The 19405-nt window shown below is 52.8% G+C and overlaps 1 gene segment (V, D, J or C); it reads right to left on the bottom strand.

The window, feature by feature from the left end:
• Positions 1-1811: 1811 nt before the first annotated feature.
• Positions 1812-2422, bottom strand: LOC128824817 (immunoglobulin lambda variable 8-61-like). The segment is given in 2 exon segments: positions 1812-2215; positions 2360-2422. Coding segments are annotated over 2 exon segments (450 nt in total).
• Positions 2423-19405: the final 16983 nt, after the last annotated feature.

The following is a 19405-nucleotide window of genomic DNA, read 5'->3' as shown; positions in this document are numbered from 1 at the left end:
GTACAATCCAGAGTGATGAGCAGCTGTCACCCCTGCCCTGCAGTCCTGGGTGTCTGGCAATGCCTCGCTGAAGGAGCTCCCAGCTGGGCTGATCACAAACAGCCTTCCAGCCTGCCAGCCGCACCCGAGTGTCTGTGTATAACTGCAGCCTGCCAGCCATGCCCAGGTTACACTCAGTCTCTCCCCAGCCTTGGTTATCCTGCAGGGTGACTGCAACACACCCCCTGTCTTAGATTTCCCCCAGGAAACATATGTCCTGTACTGCCAGCCCTCTCCTGCACTGTACAAGCTGTACTGGGTCCGTTATTTCTTTAAAAGGAATAATATGGACACAACTTGCCGCCCCAAATGGAGTTTCCCAGACACTTCAGTTAAACACACTGGACTAGATATAACAATAAAACAAGTTTATGAACGACAAAGAGACAGATTTGAAGTGAGTCCAAGTAATGAGGCCTAAAAGTCTGAAACGGTTACAAGGAAAATAAAGATAAAATGCTACTGGTGCCTCACTCAGCAAACTGTTACATTCAAAGCAAAGTTCTGTCATCACAGGCCTTCAGCTGGCTTACTGGCCAAACTTCTTAGGTCAGGAGCCCTCCCCCAGTCCAACGGCTGCTTCCTTTGTCCCTGCAGGTGCAGGAAATCGATGGGCAGAGAGAGAGGGACAGGTGACTAGGGGCGTTTGCCCCTCCTTTTTATAGTTTCACCTCTTTGAGAAGCATTTCCAGCTGGGTACCAGGAGACAAACAGTCTAGGGGGAAGGATGTTCCCTGCTGCTTTTTTCTCACCGGTTTGAGCTTCCTTTGTTTCCTGTCCTCCTCTGTTTACTGCTTAAATGCAAATTAAGCAGGGCACGTATTCCTTGGTTTGAGGACAGACCTGTTTGCCAACTTCTGTTTGGGACACCTGTTAATACCACCATATAGTGGAATCTTATAATTTCACATATAATGTTGCCACACATATTTTTCCAAGACAATAATGAGCAGCAAATTATGAGATTTTTAATGACACCTCCCAAGATATACCTTGTACAAAGATTCTCACAGTAGTGTGCAGGCTGTGAATACAGGGGTACATTCTGTCACACAGAGCCACGGATCTACTGGCTTCCTCCTGTACCTGAAACTCCCCTGCATGCTGGGATGGAGGTACACAGGGGGTGTGGGGAATGTATCTGTGCAGGCTCCCTGCACCCTGCCACCTCCATGAAACAGGGTGTCTCTGGGTCTCCTATCAGAACTCTGCACCCCTCTGGGGGTGACGAAGAATCATCCCTTCAATGAGTGAAAGCCAACTTCAAAGTGGGACTTGGCCACCCAGGGTCACAAACCCAGCCCCAACCAGAGAGAGCTGAGAGGGGAGTCAGGGCATCACTCACTGCCTGGCTTCTTCATGAAGAAAGAACGGGCATCAAGAGGGAGCGGGATGCTGCCAGCTAGCCAGCGCCCCAGACAGCTGCTGTGTAGGTCGACGGCCAAGTGGAAGAGGAGAAGGGTGGGGAATGGAGAAACTGGAACTGCCCCAGAGATGGAATTTCAGCTAACGACTCCTGCTCCTTGTTTCTTCTCTTTCCTTTTAGGTTTCTCTTTCCTCTCTGTCAGTCTGCCTGGCTGCTTCTTCTAACTGTTGTTTGCCATGTTGCAGCCATATTGGTCCCAGGATATTAGAGAGACAAGGTGGATGAGACAATATCTTATCTGTTCTATCTGACTGTGGCAATCAGCTGGGATGATGCTGGGCAACCCTGTGCAGAGGGGGGAAGAGATGGAATTCACAGGGAGAGATGCTCAGCTTTGCGAAATATCTCACTTATACCCTGGGCTCTGCAGCCACCACAGCTCCCAGCAGGGCACAGGGGGGAGGGAGGTTTTTGTATCACTTCCCCATCTGACTGTATCACTGTGATGAGCACTGCCAGTCCACACAGAACAGTAATAATCAGCATCATCCTCCGCCAGGGCCCCCTTGATGGTCAAGGACATGGTGTTACCCGATTTGGAGCCAGTGAAACGCTCTGGGATCCCCGAGGGCCTGGTACTAGTATGGTGCATGATCAACCGCGGAACATTCCCCAGTCTCTGTTGAACCCATAGTGGATAGTTATTATCAGTGAGGGCCCCACTGCTCAGGCTGCAGGAGAGGGTCACAGTCCCTCCAGGAGACACGAACTCGGACGCCTTCAGCGACTGGAGCTGCTGGGAACTGAAACCTGAAACATGAGAAACAAGCTCATCAGAACTTCCCCTAGCACGGAGCAGAACCGACGTTCTCAGCGCTGCCTGCAGAGAGAGCAGCGCTACAGCTTGTTATAAATTCTTAATTTGCTTCATTCACCGGATCAACCCCCCCTTACCAATGCAGTAAGTGAGCAGCACGAGGAGCAGAGGGGCCCAGGCCATGGTGGGAATCCAGAGGATCACGTCTCTCTTCCAGGAACCCTCCGATTCTCTCTTAAATGCCCAGAGCTGAAGAACGGCCCCTTCATGCAAATCTGTTGCTCACTCAGCGGCTCCCCCTCCTTAGAGCTCTGTCCTAAAGGGGCCGAGCCAACCCAAGAGAGGTTGTTTCACTGGGCTGAGAGCACAGAGCAGGCCAAGTTCCCCTCTGTGCGCTCTTGGGGTCACTGGGGGCCCTGCTTTAGAGAGTGACAAGCTTCCCACCTGTCTGAGGAGCTGGTGGATTTCCCTGGTTCCAGCTGTGATTCACAGCAGATCACTAAGACACATTCCCCTGTCCAGCAGCAGCAGATGTTGTAACACAGAGACACCCTCGCTGTCATCCGTTCAGCCCCCATGGCACAGGGCCACTGGGAATAAGCTCTGCGCTCCATTCCATCACCGGTCACTCTGCTGCAGCGAGACAGGGCGTAGGGCTGTTCTGTACAAGAGTCTCCCATTCCAATCCTAACCTGGGAGGCATCAGTTATCCCAGTCGCTGGCCTCGGCCCTGTTTTACCGTCCCCAATCTGGAACAGCTCTGCTCCAACAGTCCTCAGCCTTTCTAACCCTGTGATCACTTTGTATTGGGTGTAACTGGAGACACCGGTGGAACCACCAAACAGGGTTTCAATTGTGACATAATCAGGATTTGAACTCATGTCTCCAGGGGTGAAAGAAAAATTGTCAGATTATCAGTGTGTGTATTACAGTGACTCCCAGACTCCCATCAGGATGGTGGTAGCATTGTGCTGGGTGCTGTACAAAAACATATCTGCAGCTCTCTGTGCAACTAAGTTTTCCCAGCAGTAGCATGAAGTGACCCACAAGTTTATTAATGGAAGCAGCCTGGCCTGGAGGATTTAGAACAGGTGTTGGAGCCAGGAACTTCTGGGGCTGGATTATCCCATCAGTGGTGGGTTGGCAGGTCCCAGAGGAAGGAAAGAGAATTGCAAAACTGACTGGATGGGCAGGTCCTGAGTGGAAACATCTTCGTTCAGTGATGCAACGAATACAAATATCTGCAAATACTGCCCTGTGTGGACCCCTCCCCTTTCGCCCAGCATGCAGCCAGTTGTGAGCGTTTCTCAGGTGGATTCTCCATCCCATCAGACTCCTCCTTCTCTGCCTAGCTCTGCTGAGCCCACTCCGCCCCCCTTCTCCACTCAGTTCGTTCCCCTGGGAGATGACAAACTCAGCCCTGGGCAATGATTTCATGCTGCCCATTTTCTATCTGCTTTGAGCGACGTGGCTCTCATAGATGCCCAGGTTCCCTGGAGAGGGAACATTTCCTTGCTGAAAATGGACGTGTAACTCCCTTCGGGGTTTGCCAGCTCCTGGAACAGTGGACTGACCCGCTAGGGATGTGTCCACATGGCATTTTGAAGCGATTCAGAGCCAGCCTCCTAGCCCAGGTCGATAGACTTGGGAACCAGGCTTGCCCTAGCGCTCTAACAATAGCTGTGTATACAGTGCTTTAAAGTCATGGCTCAGGCTGGAGCTCAGGCTCTGAAGCCCACCCCGCTCCCTCGGCTTCAGAGAACTACATTAGTGTGAACTCGGGGCCAGTAAGTTCACGCCCGCAGCATCAGCGCAGGGGAGCCACAGCACGTTGGTGCGCCCTGCTGTTCATACCCCCAGAGTCCGAGCACCGGATATTGTAGACATGCCCTCAGTTTCACTTTGGCTGTTCGGGTTTGGAGCTCAGAGAAGCAGAACAGCTGAGGGAGCCTCTGGTTACTCCCACTCCCCACACGGGGGTCTTTGTACGGCTGTGGGAGCCAGTGCATGGCCAGGCAGTTCCAGTCCTACAGAGACCAGCATCCAGGGAGGCAGAGAAACAAACTGGTTCCAACTACCTAGAACCAGCCGAGAACCAGCCAGGACCGAGCCAGGGACCCCGGAGAGGACCATGCCAGACCCAGGGGTGAAAACACTATAAGAGGGTGTTTGTTAACCGGCCAATGTTTGCAGCACTGCCACACCCATCTCCAGAATCAGCCTAGACCTTCCGTCTGCCTGGGAAGGTGCCGGGGGCAGCTGGGGGTTGTGGTACAGTTGTGAACAGGGAGAGGTGGAGATCTGGTTGTATCATTACTGCTTTAGCATTTATCAGTTAACTTCAACCCTTTCCTTCCCTTGAGCTTCTGTTTCCTGTCCCAATGAAGTTCCCTTAGTTCCATTGTTACTTTTGGGTGGGACCTTTCATGTGTTGGGGTTTGTATTATAGTGTTTTGTTCCTTGCATGCTGGGTCCCACTCCTGGTTAAGAGGAGGGGGGTTAGTTACTTTCCCAAGGGACAGCCCCCTCGTGTCCTAGGGCTGGTCTACACTATTAGTTTAATTTGAATTTAGCAGCGTTAAATCGAATTAACCCTGCACCCATCCACACAATGAAGCCATTTCTTTCTAAATAAAGGGCTCTTAAAATCGATTTCTGTACTCCTCCCCGATGAGCGGAGTAGCGCCAAAATCGATATTGTCATTTCAAATTAGGGTTAGTGTGGCCGCAATTCAATGGGAATTCAAATTTCATGGAAACTTCCAGACTTTCTGAGAACTAAGAGTGTTTTCAGCTATGTCCTCGTAGGTATATAAGGGGCAGGGCGTCACCAGTCAGTCAGTGAGATATAAGAACAAAGTGAGGTGAAGTTGGAGCCCATCTGCGATATTGTGTACCTTGTTTTATTGTGTAATTGTGAAAGTGTGCTTGTGTTTTAATACCTGAAGAGTGTAAGTAGTGACTAAACAAGGACATAATTAATGAGACGCCAGAGATCTCTTTTGAACCCATTTGCTTATATATGGCATCAATAAATACAGATTTACAGATCCTAGCATGCAAATTTATCATCTTTTATGACAGGGATAAACCATGTCTGCAAATCGTGCATCAAAGTCGTGAAATGGGCTGAAAATGCAATAAAAATACAGTAATCAAAACTTTAACAAATGGGGGGATGGGGCACCGAAGACTCCCCTCGCTGGGGTCACCAATTGATCTAGGGCCGACCCTGCCTCCAGATAGTCTAGAGCAGGGGTCGGCAACCTTTCAGAAGTGGGGTGCCAAGTCTTCACTTATTCACTTTAACTTAAGGTTTCGCGTGCCAGTAATACACTTTAACGTTTTTTAGAAGGTCTCTCTCTATAAGTCTATATTATATATAATAAACTATTCTTGTATGCAAAGTAAACAAGGTTTTCAAAATGTTTAAGAAGCTTAATTTAAAATTAAATTAAAATGCTGATCTTACACTGCCGGCCCAGGGGTTCCGTTCACCTAGTTCGGCAGCGGGCTGAGCAGGGCCTGTGGGACCCCGGCTGGCAAGGGGCCGGCACCCGGGACCCCAGACTGGGGGTGCAGGTGGGAATGTGGGGGTGGGTGCAGGAGGTTCTGTTTGGTGCTCAGGGTGGGGGTGGGGATGTGGGGGGGTGCAAGAGTCAGGGCATGGGGTGTGGGGGGGCTGGGTGTGTGTGGGGGTGCAGGAGTCAGAATGGGGGCTGGATGTGTGTGAGGGGATGCAGGGGTCAGGGCAGAGGGCTGGGTGTGTGTGAGAGGGTGCAGGGGTCAGGGCAGAGGGCTGGGTGTTTGGAGGAGGTGCAGGGGTCAGAGCAGAGGGCTGGGTTTGTGGAGAGGTTGCAGGGGTCAGGGCAGAAGGCTCTGTGTGTGTGTGTGTGTGTGTGTGTGTGTGTGTGTGTGTGGGTGGGTTCAGGGGTCATGGCAGAGGGCTGGGTGTGTGGGAGGGGGTGCAGGGGTCAGAGCAGAGGGCTGGGTGTGTGTGGGTGGGTTCAGGGGTCAGGGCAGAGGGCTGGGTATGTGGAGCGGGTGCAGGGGTCAGGGCAGAGGGCTGGGTGTGTGGAGCGGGTGCAGGGGTCAGGGCAGAGGGCTGGGTGTGTGGAGGGGGGTTCAGGGGTCAGGGCAGGGACCCCATAGCAGGGGTGTAGGTGGGAATGGGGGGGTGCAGGAGCTCCCATTTGGTGCTCAGGTTGGGGGTGGAGATGTGGGGGGTGCAAGAGTCAGGGCATGGGTGTGGGGGGGCTGGGTGTGGGGAGGGGTACAGGAGTCAGAACGGGGGCTGGAGGTGTGTGAGAGGGGTGCAGGGGTCAGGGCAGAGGGCTGGGTCTTTGGAGGAAGTGCAGGGGTCAGAGCAGAGGGCTGGATGTGTGGAGAGGTTGCAGGGGTCAGGGCAGAAGGCTGTGTGTGTGTGTGTGTGTGTGTGTGTTCAGGGGTCAGGGCAGAGGGCTGGGTGTGGGGGCGGGTTCAGGGGTCAGGCCAGAGGGCTGGGTGTGTGGAGCGGGTGCAGGGGTCAGGGCAGAGGGCTCAGTGTGTGGGGGGAGTTCGGGGGTCAGGCCAGAGGGCTGGGTGTGTGGGGGAGGGTGCAAGGGTCAGGGCAGAAGCCTGGGTGTGTGTGTAGGGGGAGGAAATGGGTTAGGGCAGAGGGCTGGGGTTCTCGGCTCGTGGGGGTACTCACGGCAGGGGGCTGGAGGGGATATGCCCCTTTCCCACCCCTTTCCCCAGGGCCCCGTCCCCACCCCCACCTCCTCTCTGCTTCCTCCCCGGAGCATTGAGCACACTGCAACTCGGCTCGGCTCTGCTCCCCCTCGCAAGGGCGATCAGCTGATCAGCAGCAGGGAAAGGGAGGGGGAGGGGCAGGAAAGCACCTCACTGGGGGAAGAAGCGGGGGAGGAGGGAGCTTGGTTGCCGGCATGACCAAGCTTCTGCCTCCTGCCCCCGCAGGAGAAATCGGTGGGTGGAGGGGTGGGCTGAGTGGGGCCAGGACCTCGGCAGGCTGCAGCGTGTCATCAAAAATCAGCTTGCGTGCCGTCTTTGGCACGCATGCCGCAGGTTGCCGACCCCTGCTCTAGAGAGATCTACATAGTCTCAAGTTCTACGTCCCTAAGGCTTCCCAAAGCCCTTCCCTTGGGACTCAAGTTACAGAGGGGGGTGTTGCTAATGCTATTGGGCGGTCTTATACTGCCACCTGCTGGTCTGTACAGAGTCTCTGAGGGCTTAGATCATATGAGGTCTTGACTGCCCCTTAATTGACCTCAGTCAAGCCCCAACTCCTGGGTCTCTAAACAGCCCCAGTGCTCTCAGCCTCACTGACTCCCCGACACGCTTCCTGTTATTGCTTCAGTCACAGCTCAGAGGCCCGGCACTCTGCAGAGACCTGAATTGTACTGAGAAGGACGTGGGCAGCGTCGTTTCACAGGTTTGGAAAGTCTGATCCCTTGTACGAGGAGTCCCCGTTAGACGGTCCCACACTTTAGGGCCCAGGCACATTGGGGCAAATCTACAGCAACGATCCCCTTGGTCATTGTCCGCAGCATCCCACCCACCCAAGCTCCATGAGCCCAGATACCATGTGCCCTGCGGGCAATTAAAGGGCAAAACCGGAAATCCAATCCCTTACTGCTCACACTGGTTTGTTACTGTAGGGTTGCTCGGGAAGGACAGCTTTCTCAAAGGAATGTTTTAAAGACTATTGAGGATTATTCTGAAAATCGAAAGAAAAGCATTAAATGATCTTTACAAACAGGCATAAGAAAAGAGCGGCAGAGCCCACTGGCCTCCCAACCTTGGCATTGTTTCAAAGGAACAAAGATCAAGTTAGAACTTTGCTGCTCAGCTGGAGAGAAGTTGCACCTGGGCAAAGGACTCCAATGGCAGCAGCTCTAGGTGCCCTTGTCTGTACTGGCTTTGCTTTACAAACGTGGAGTACATGGAGCTTGGGCACCCACTGGGCCCGATCCTGGGAAGTGCTGAGCACATGCAGGTCTGATGGAAGTCAGTGGGAGATGGGAGCCCTCAGCACCTGAGACGTAGGCTCAATCTCTCTGTTTGCAGGAGGACAACTCCATGCAAATAGGAACATCAGCACTAGCATCTGTGAGTGTGCTGTAGGAGAAGGAAGGGCAGATTACCCTTGTCTGTGATACATTGGACCACAGCTCAAAGAGCTTGTCTGTGTAACTCGAGAGACCACAACTGGAACAGTGTGTCCAGGTCTGGGGTCTGCAATTTTAAAAGGCTGTTGACAAGTTAGGAAGGGTTCAGAGAAGAGCTACGTGAATATTTCAAGGTCTGGAAAACACTAATCATCGGCTGAGTTACTTTCTATCTCACTATTTAACTTGTCAAAGAGAAGGTTAAGAGGTGACTTGATCACAGCAGAAGAGCAGGTACTCAGGGGCTGTTTAATCTAGCAGACCAAGGCAGACCAAGATCCAACGCCTGGGAGCCGCAGTTAGAAAAATTCAAACTGGAAATGACATGCACAGTAATTAAGCACTGGAGCAGAATACAAAGGGCTGTGGAACATGAAGCCTGGGGGCTTTCTAAAGGAGATGGGCGAGTTCCACCACATGTTTTTGCGCATGAGGCAGGAATTACGGGGTGAAGTTCTCTGGCTTGTCTCACACAGGAGGTCAGATTGGATGATCACAATGGTCCCTTCTAGGCTGAAATTCTCTGAAACTATGATCCAGAGCTAGAAGTGTGCTAACTGTACCACCATTAGCCACGAAGACCTCTTCAAAAACAGCTTCAGCTAGTCCAATCTCACAGCATAATGCCTTCTGCGGAATGGTTCTCGTTGGTATCCTCGGGGCTGTGATCCCTAGTGCCCTGGATTGAGTCCCTTACTGCCTTTAACTCAGTCTGTGCATCAGAGCAGTGATGCTGTGTCAGAATACAGGTAAGTTCTTCAGCCAGAAAAGCCCATAGCTTTGAAAGGCAACAAGGACTGACAGGAATTGGAGATCACACTTAGCCAGGAGCCAATCCACCGGGCATCTCATAGGAACAAGAGACACTCAGGTGGGCTCCTGGCGCTGTGTCACTGTGGGTGAGAGGGGATTTTGTTCCTCTTCTCCATGCAGCTGTATCACTGTGTACTGGTTAGCTGTGCCGTCCCAGTCTGAGCAATAGTAATCAGCTTCGTCCTCCACTTGAGCCCTGCTGATCGTTAAAAAGCAGGTGTTCCTGGAAGTGTCTTTAGAGGCAGTGAACCTGTCAGGGACACCAGAGGCTTTATATTGTGTAGAGTCATCCTTGTAATACAGCAGGTATCTTGGTTTCTCCCCTTGCTTCTGCTGGTACCAGCGTATGTATCTACTGCTGATGCTTTCTCCGCTGCTAGGAACACATGCGAGTTGGACACTTTCTCCTGGAGTCACTGATATACTGAGTGGTTGAGTCAAAGTGAACTGGTAGCTGGAACCTGAAACAACACAGAACCACAAGTCACCAAAGTATCTGTAAATGTGGGTGTGCCATGCACCGGGCACACTCCTGACCTAGCTTCTGAGATCAAGTATGCAGTTATATTTACCTGTCCAACAGGCTACCAGAAGCAGCAGTGTGGTGACCCAAGCCATCCTAGGAACAGCACACCCAGCCACAGGGCTCTCTGAATTCAGTGGTGCCTTCTCCACTTGCTTCTTAAACCCTGTGATGTGAGCAGACATCCTGAATGCAAATCTGGATGCCTCTGATAGGCTCCAAGTTATCCTCAGCTCACTGGCACCCACCCCACAAGCATGCGGGGACAGTCGGTGTGTTGCTGGGCTAGGAGTAAGGGATGACGGCCTCAGGTATTTTTATCCCATGATTTTTATCCCTTGAAATTTTTTTCCACCGGATTCCCCACAGCTGTTCAATTGGTTTGTTGCACTGTACAGTGGAAGGGTCGGACAATAGATCCCCCTCACTGCTGAAGGCAGGACACCAGCCCATTGGGGCGATAATCTGTTCCAGTGTGGTCAGGGTCATTCCCTGACAGACTTTATTTATGGCTCTGGTCTCCAATTGGAGTGCTGGGTTGTCTGCATTATCTCCCATGTGCAGAAGCTCAGCACCTTGCGCTGCATGGGATGGAGAAGGGGTGGTTGTTAAGGAGCTTGGGAAAGCCATTACTCACGGAAATATTTGTTGTTGTATTTTGTGTACGCTGTGAAATCAACATTTACCACTAAAAATCGAATTCTTCCAAACCTACTTATTTGATGTACTGTCTTGTGTTCCTGAAATTTCTAACTGCTTTCATTACTTTTCTGACGTGCACAGATATAATCTTTCCAGTGTCTGTACCTTTCAGTACTGCCAACCTCAAGTGTTCAAAAATCCTGAAATTGATTTTTTTTTTAAAAACCTCATGATTTTTAAGCCAATCTGGGGTGCTTTCTATTAGCCTTGTGGTTCCTGAGCCTTTAAGGTTCCCATTTGCTAGCTTTTGTCCAAACCATGAGGGCTAGAAAGTTATTTTAAATAAAATAAAAGCTGGGATTCTCATGTGATCAGCTGTCTCCAGAAGCTCAGGCTTCAAGGAAAACTCCAAATATCATGAGATTTGCAATAAAATAATGAGTTGGTGACAACACTGGTCTTATTGCTTTTTGTAGTGATTTCACTCCTTTATTTTTATTTCATCTGCATAATGTGTCCGATATTTTAATTTTATCAAAGCCCTAACATAGCAGTCCTTCAAAAAAGAACCACTTCTGCTATGGGAACTGATCACATACTTTGGCTAATCTTACTGCATTCCTAAGGACAGTCTGAAAAAAAAGCTCATTAAACTGTTTCTCTGTTATTGTTACCGTGGGGCTCATCTCACTGAATCTGGAAAAAAAGCACCGTAAGCAATGACACTAGATCAATGAACTAATAATTCAGCCTGAGGTTTATGCGCCTCCATCCCAGTGCAGGACAATATGCATTCTGCAATTTGATTTGAAACCAGGAGTACGCCAAGTGCCAGGGCGTGGCGTGTACAGTGCATGCAAGGAGAACAGCACCTACTCCCAGGGGCTTCCCATGCAGTAAGGAAGTTACCACTGGGGGTGATGTGCTCTGGTAGATTTGCCATTAGAGGGGGGGGGGAGGGTGGCAGTAAGTTGGGTGACTGACCATTGAGGCCGTTCTGCTTCCCCTCTGCTCTGAGGCTGTTGCAGCAAAGCCCCTTTCGCTCGGCAGGTCGTTTTCCCTTCTCTCCCCTCCATTCACCGCCAGGAGAAGAGAGTGCTGGGCTTGGACAGAGATTTGTTTTACACACCCCCCTATGGACTGGATGGTATGACCCCATTTCTCGTAAACAGAATGTGCTGAACCCCAGGAAAACGCTGGGACTAGCTGAATGGAACAGGCCACTGTTGTGAATTCTCTTCCTCCTCCAGCATTACTTCATGAGCAGGCTGCTGCCTCTCCTGGCTGCCAGGGAGAGGTGGAGATGGAAATCTAGACACGTCCTTTGCTACTGAGACTAAGATCAGGTCTGTGCAGTTTGGGGGCAAATCCTCCGATTTCTGAGCTGGCTACTCTGGATTTATAGTTTGTGGTCGAATTCCTGCCCAGGGAGCTGCCCCCCTCCTGATAGTTGCACACACAGGAACGCTGCTGTCTCGAAACAATCGACTAGATGTGGATTGTATCTAAGGAGATAGGTAAGAAAATCAACTCTGTGGGTGTGTAAAGGTGTAGGATGATCAATCGCTTTACACGGCACAGACTCACTCCCAGGAACACACTAATCCCTTTAATGTTTTGCTTAGGGTTACCATATTTCAACAAGCAAAAAAGAGGACGGGAGGAGCCTCGCCCTAGCCCCGCCCCTGCCCCTCCCACTTCCCTCCCCCCCAGAACCCCCAACCCTCCCCCCGTTCCTTGTCCCCTGACTGCCCCCTCCTGGGACCCCTGCCCCTAACTGCCCCCCGGGACTCCACTCCCTATCTAAGCCTCCTTGCCTCTTGTCCCCTGACTGCCCCAACCCTTATCCACACCCCCACCCCCAGACAGACCCCTGGGACTCCCACGCCCCATCCAACCACTCCCCACCCCCTGACAGCCCCCCCCAGAACTCCCAACCCATCTAAACCCCTCTGCTCCCTGTCCCCTGACTGCTCCGATCCCTCTCCACACTCCTGCCCCCTGACAGCCCCCCCAGAACTCCCAACCCATCTAAACCCCTCTGCTCCCTGTCCCCTGACTGCTCCGATCCCTCTCCCCACTCCTGCCCCCTGACAGCTCCCCCCCAGAACTCCCAGCCCCCTACCCCCCGCTCCTTGTCCCCTGACTGCCCCCTCCTGGGACCCATGCTCCTAACTGCCCTCCAGAACCCCACCCCCTACCTAAGACTCCCTGTTCCTTGTCCCCTAACTGCCCCCTCCTAAGACCCCCCCCCAACTGCCCCCCAGGACCCTACCCCCTACCTGTACCCTGACTGCCCAAAACTTTCTCCACTCCCCTCCAAAAGCCCCCACCCGTTTCTTGACTGCCCCCTCCAGAACCTCCCTGGCCCCCTTACCCTGCTGCTCAGAACAGGGTGTTGGGCTCTGTGCCAGCCGGACACATGGCTGAGCTCCCCAGCACAACACAAAACCCGGTCCCTGGCCCTGCACAGGGCTGCCGGAGCGGGCTGCAGGAGGAGGAGCTGCCGGCCGGCTCAGAATGCAGGGAGGGGGGAGTGGGAGGAGGAAGCTGCTCCGGAGTCCAGCCCGGGACTTTCCTGCAGCCCTCCCAGCCGCTCGCTCTGCTCTGCCAGGGGAGGGGGAAATCCCGGACATTGTGAGTGCTTTACAAATTCCCCCCGGACGCTATTTTTAGCACACAAAAGGAGGACATGTCCGGGTAAATCCGGACGAATGGTAACCCTAGTTTTGCTGCCTGTTCACCACTGATTCTGCTTTTTCCTTTTACAAGGAATTTTTCTTGTTGCTGTTTCCCTGGTGCTGGTTTCCTTCAAGCGAAGGAAGAGCAGAGAAGATGAAATGCCGTGTAATAGGGACGCACAGTCCACCTGTGGGAAAGTTCTCATTGGTGGAGAAGCCAAAATACCAACTTACAAACAAGACACAGAGTTGGAGAGCAGCAGCCCCTACTCTGGGCTCAGCTACTAGCAGCTGGGACTAGACCAGAACTAGAATAAACTCCTCATCTTGAAATATTTCTCACTCATTGTGGTGTCTGATTGTTCCTGTCTGTGAACTCACAAACCCACTCGCTCAGTTACCTATCTGGGATTGCTCTGGTGGGGGTTTAGCCCTGTAATGGATTGTCTCAAACATACCTGAGAGGTCAGGTAAGCCAAGCTCTGGCACAGGGACAGCCTCACCTCTGAGATCAGAGAGCTGGCCCCACTAAACCAAGCCAAAGGGCTCCCTAATGTTCTAGCTCTCCCGCATCCCAGAATGCACAGGGCCCCTAACTCAGTCTAACCCTCATAACAGAGTGACCTGCCCCTGCTCCCCCTTCTTATAGTGCCTGGTTTCCCCAGTAACGAGCAATTAGCTCCAGCTGAATCCAGCCCCTGACTGGGCTCCCCAGCAATCGCTGCAGAGAAGCCAGACACCTGCTGAAGATTCCCTGCTCAGGGAGAGGGTTTTAATTCTCTCCAGGTATGGCCAGAGTTTTCCCCCACGAGCCTCTCCACTGCCCCTAAAAAGGCCAATTGGATTCAGGTCAATAGCTATCAAGACTGTCAGTGCACAGATGGGGTGGTTTGAGCGGATGCTGTCCAAAAGCCCCCTTAGAAGTGACTGGTCCCCACTGCTCACAACAATGGATCCAGCATTTTGTTGCTGACTTTCCCCAGTTAAGGACACCTCCAAACCTCACTGAGTGTCCACACATACACAAAGCGACTTATTTCAAGGAAAACAGCAAAGAAAGAACAAATGACAAGTCTCTGGGAGAAATCGCACGTACTCAAGAGGTAAACCCCAGTTTGGCCCTGGCCCCTACCTCCAGCGCCAGGGAGAAGGAACGTGGCTGCTGTTCCCTGTCGGCGTCAGGAGGATAAAGCATACACGAGCGCCAGTCAGTGGAGTCAGACCGAAATCACCCCTGGTCCCTGGGCACAGCCTGAGCAAACAGCCGTGTGCTGGAGAGGCAGGGAACCCGGCCCACCCCCACCTGCCAATGAAGAGCAGCAGAATTGCTCCACAGCCCCCTGTGTCTCTCTGTCCATATTACTGAGTTCAAAAAAGAACTAGATACGTTCATGGAGGATAGACCCACCAATGGCTATTAGCAATGATGGGCAGGGATGCAAAACCATGCTCTGAAGTGTCCCTAACCGCTGTTTGCCAGAAGCTGGGAATGGGCGACAGGGGATGGATCACTTGATGATTCCCTGTTCTGGTCATTCCCTCTAGAGCACCTGCCATTGGCCACTGTCGGAACACAGGATACTGGGCGAGATGGGCCATTGATCTGAATCCGTATGGCCGCTCTTATACTCTAAAGGACTCCAGGGGGGACCAGGACTCTGCCAGCCAGTGCCCACCCCTGAGAGCCGTTGTCTAGGGGGACAGGCAAGCGGAGGATGAGAGAAAGGGGTAGAGAGTGAAGAAGCTGAAGCTGCCCCCAAAAATGGAGTTCCTGATCCTTATTTCTTCTCTTTCCTTTTCCCTTTTCTCTCTGTCCGTCTGCTTGTTCTGATTGTGCCAATCAGCTGGGATGAGGCTGGGTTACTCTAACTCCACTGTAACATTATCACACACTTGTGCTTTCACCCTCCCTCCCCCAGCCAGGGAACTGAGGCTTAGCAGGACCGTCAGCCAGCCAAGTCCACCCTGCTATCCGGGGAGAGGGGAACCGACTGGTGAACTAACCACCAGAACGACCAGACACCAGGGGATTTCTGCAGATCTAATGACCTCTTCCAGCCAAGCATGGACAGTGCAGGTAGACATCATGGATGGCACTAGACACGTACCCTGCCTTGTGTGTAGCTCAGTGATTAAGCCATGTCAGCCTGGTGCTCGCAAGGAGACACAGGGTCCACCAACATTTCATATACCTTCTTTTGGCATTTGACACTGATGTGGCTATAAAAGTATGGTACAAATGTGCCATTCCATTAAGTACCTGGCTTGGGGTGAATAATCAGTTACAAGGAAATCTCCCTGCAGGGTTTTCAGGTTGTGCTAGACCAGGGATGGGCAAACTACAGCCCATGGGCCGCATCCGGCCTGCCAGCTGGTTTAACCCAGCCCTCTAGTTTCTGCTGGGGAGCAGGGTCTAGGGCTTACCCCACTCCGGTGCTCCAGTCAGGGAGCAGGGTCAGGGTCCGGTCCGCCCGGCTCCCAGAAGCAGCAGCATGTCCCCCCTCCGGGTCCTGTGCATACTGGCAGCCAGGGGGCTCCACTCTGCACGCTGTCCCCGCCTCAAGAGCCGCCCCCGCAGCTCCTATTGGCCAGGACCCGCAGTCAATGGGAGCTGCAGGCACGGCGCCTGCGGATGGGGCAGCGCACAACAGAGCTGCCTGGCTGCGCCTCCATGTAAAAGCCGGAGGGGGGACATGCTGCTGCTTCTGAGAGTTGCTTAAGATAAGCGTTGCCTGGAACCTGCACCCTGAGCCACTCCCCTCCCTTGACCCAACCCCTACCCCAGCCCTGATCCCCCTCCTGCCCTCCGAACCCCTTGGTCCCAGCCCGGAGCACCCTCCTACAGCCCAAACCCCTCATCCTCAGCCCCACCCCAGAGCCTGCACCCCCAGCCAAAGACCTCACCCCCCACACACTGTGCCCCAACCCTCTGCATCAGCCCTGATCCCCCTCCCACCCCTCAAACCCCTAGGTCCCAGCTTGGAGCACGCTCCTACATCCCAAGCCCCTCATCCCCAGCCCACTCCAGAGACCGCACCCCCAACCAAAGCCCTCTCCCACGCCCCACCCCTGCTGCCCCAGCCCTGAGCCCCCTCCCGCACCCTGAACTCCTCATTTCTGGCCCCACCCCGGAGCTCGCATCCCCAGCCAGAGCCCTCACCCCCTCCTGCGCCCCAACCCCAATTTCATGAGCATTCTTGGCCTGCCGTACAATTTCTATACCCAGATGTGGCCCTCAGGCCAAAAAGTGCCCCCTTCCCTCCCTGTGCTAGACATTGTCTGTCCCAAGGAGCCTTAGTGGGACAATGAGGACCCCTAGCGGTCACTGGTATGTTCCCCAATGGCTTCAGCCTGTGGGTCACTTTCTTATCAAAGAGATTTACTGGGACTACCTCCCCTTCTAATTCCCAGGCCCAATCACACCCCTTCCCGGGGTCACTGCTAGGACAGTGTTAAGGATACAAACCAGAAAGAAACTCACTTCAGTGTGATGGGTGGAACAGCCTGGTTCTTGCCCTTCCCCAGCTTCTCTCTGTGCTGTTCATTTCCTTCCCTGGGATAAGGCTTTATGCCTATTAGTACCAAGTCGCCTCTGGTTTCCTGCAGCCTCCAATGGTTTAATCTTCCCACATCTCTTTGCAGTATAATTCTGCCCTCCTACATGTTGGCCACCCCTCCAGAGATGGGGTCATATCGCTTGCATACATGATAGCAATTCATTCCAGTTATTCTCCTTACCAGAAAATGTGTCATTGGCTTCATAGCACTCGTCTGATCAAGTATTGTTCATACTCAGCCATCCTGTGATGTGGAATTTCTATATTCGTGTTCATGGCTTAAACACTATTATTGGTTATAATGCCCCTATGACAGATACCCCTATCCCATCCCAGGTGGAGCCGACCCAACCCTTCCTCCCCAGGGTGTGTCCGGCTTGGGAATTCACGCAGCAGGGGTTTCAAGAAGCCCACCCCTGGAATCACATCCCAACTCTCCCAAGTCCCTTCCCATCTCAATGCACCTGCGCAGGAGCCAGACCCAGTGTAGACACGGTGCTCGTCTGGAGTGCTGGCTTGGGGGTCAGCTACCACCTGTGTCATCCACCAGTCTAAGGGCAGCACGGCCAGTCCAGGTGGAGAGTGGACAGGGCCACAACCCCGTGGATCGCTAGCAGTGGGCAGCAGCGATGGGGAGAGCACAGGCTGCTCCTTTCCCCAGCCCCTCCCTGCCCAGAGTCCTGTGAGGCATTTGTCTATGTCCGCCCCATGCCGTACAATGCCTCAGCGCATCCCCACAGGGCAGCTGCCTCCCTGGCTGTTCACCCCCTAACAAGACACACAGAAGCTACCTCACAATTTGCCCTTGATTTGGGATTGTACCACCCGTGACTGGGGAGAGACAGTTCATTTCGCTGCAGGGCCTCAGGCAGCACAAAGACACAGTGAGACCAGCGCAGAGGAGTTTCACGTGAGCTGCTGTGGGAGGTTTTGGTCTCAGTTCCCCATGTGCTTGCAGCACTGTGGAATTGTTGCTGCCAGCATATGAAGCACAGTAATAATCAGCCTCATCGTCGGCTTGAACCCCAGAGATGGTTAGAGTGATGGTTTTGGCAGAGCTGTCAATGGCACCAGAGAATCGACTTGGAATCCCTGAGGGCCGCTTGCTATCCTCATATATAATCAGTACTGGAGCTCGGCCAGGGCTCTGCTGGTACCAGGAATTCCAGCTAGCAGTGATGCTGCCGCTGCTCCTGGCACAGGAGATCGTAACCGTTTGCCCAGGGGACGCTGATACTGAGGGCGGCTGAGTCAGCACAAACTGGGCATCAGAACCTGGAACAGAATCAATCACAGAGAGAATAGAGTGAGAGGAGCTTCAGCAACCAGAGTAAAAGGAAATTAAATATGCAGAAAATTATGAGTAATTTTGAAAGACTCCTCCATACCAGAGCAGTAAGTGAGCAGGGCAAGGAGCAGAGGGGCCCAGGCCATGGTGAGAAATCCAGATGCACTCGGCTTCCTGAGGCAAACGGGTCTCAGGCTGAAACACTCCGATTCTCTCTTAAACCCCCAGAGAACCCCCTGGAGAATGGCCCCTTCATGCAAAACAGTTCCCTGCTCATTGGCTGCTGCTGCTGCTGCCCTGACCCCCCCCCCCACTCTGAGATGGGAGAAGGGCCATAAAGGACAAGTGTCTCAGTAACTGACACTCAGCACTGGTGAGTATTGCCCACGGGCTGCTCATTCATCAATCACAGTACAAAGGAGAACCCCGCACAGGTGGGAGAAGTGATTTTCTGCATTGCACAGAGTCCACTTATAGCCCTGGATTACTTGTAGGGTCTAGAGATTCAAGCTGCAGCTGCAGCCATTTCCCACCTCGCTGTGCGGGGAAGGAATGGGACGGTGCTGGGAAGCTCTGTGACTAATGGGAAATGAAGCCCAGACATGGCCACCGGCTGTTTGCTGATGTGAGTGTGGAAGGGAAATGTGTTTTCCACTTCACAGCCTGCAGCTGGAATATTGTCATAAGGGATCAGGGTGGGGCTGGGAGCAGTTAGTCAAAGTTACATGGAATTTGCATCCGTACAGACACCGGCCAGTGCATTGCCCTTCTCCAAAGCCAATGCGCCAAATTCCGATCTCATGTACACCACCAGTGTAGACGCAGAGTAAACTTCATTGCCCTTAATGGAATTATTTTGCATTTACACCAGTTCAACTGAATTCAGACTCTGGCCTGTTGTCTCACAAGGTTAAAAACATGGAGCTAGCTAGATTAGTACATTGCCAGATGCAGAAAGGTCAGGTCTGAGGAAGGAACAAAAGTATCTTCCCTCAGAAAATAACAGATGCAGCAGGATTGCTTTGGATTAAAGTAATATGGCTCCAGAGCCCGCATGTTACCTGTTACAATGACACAGTCACCTGCCCTATATTCCAATCATCTGTGTGTGTTGAAGGGAATCTAGCTCATACCCCCACCCCCATGCATCACTTCTGGATTTGGCCCCCAATGTATCATGGTTCAGTGTCAGGGATTGTGTGTGAAGACCATCACATAGCGCAGTTGAGGAGACACATGCCCAGTGTTTTAAAACACAGGCCCCGTTCGGCTGGACACAGGAGATTTGCCTGAGCTGATCTGCAGACTACAGAGAGCGATTAGAGAACAGGGCAGAGCTGTTCCCTGTGCAAAGAGAGGCAGGAAAGGGCCACACCACCCGGGAGAGAAGGGCTGGAATTATAATTGGAATTATAATCAGCAGTCGGACTTTTTCTCGGCAGAAGCCAGACTGCAGCCTGCACCGTTCCCAGCAGAGCCAGTGCAGAGAGAGGGGGAGAAAAGGGGAAGTTT

This window comes from Malaclemys terrapin, chromosome 16 (genome assembly GCF_027887155.1).
Source record: "Malaclemys terrapin pileata isolate rMalTer1 chromosome 16, rMalTer1.hap1, whole genome shotgun sequence".
Lineage (NCBI taxonomy): Eukaryota > Metazoa > Chordata > Testudines > Emydidae > Malaclemys > Malaclemys terrapin.
Note: the sequence above shows the minus strand (reverse complement) of the source record. Positions and strands in the feature narration are given on the sequence as shown.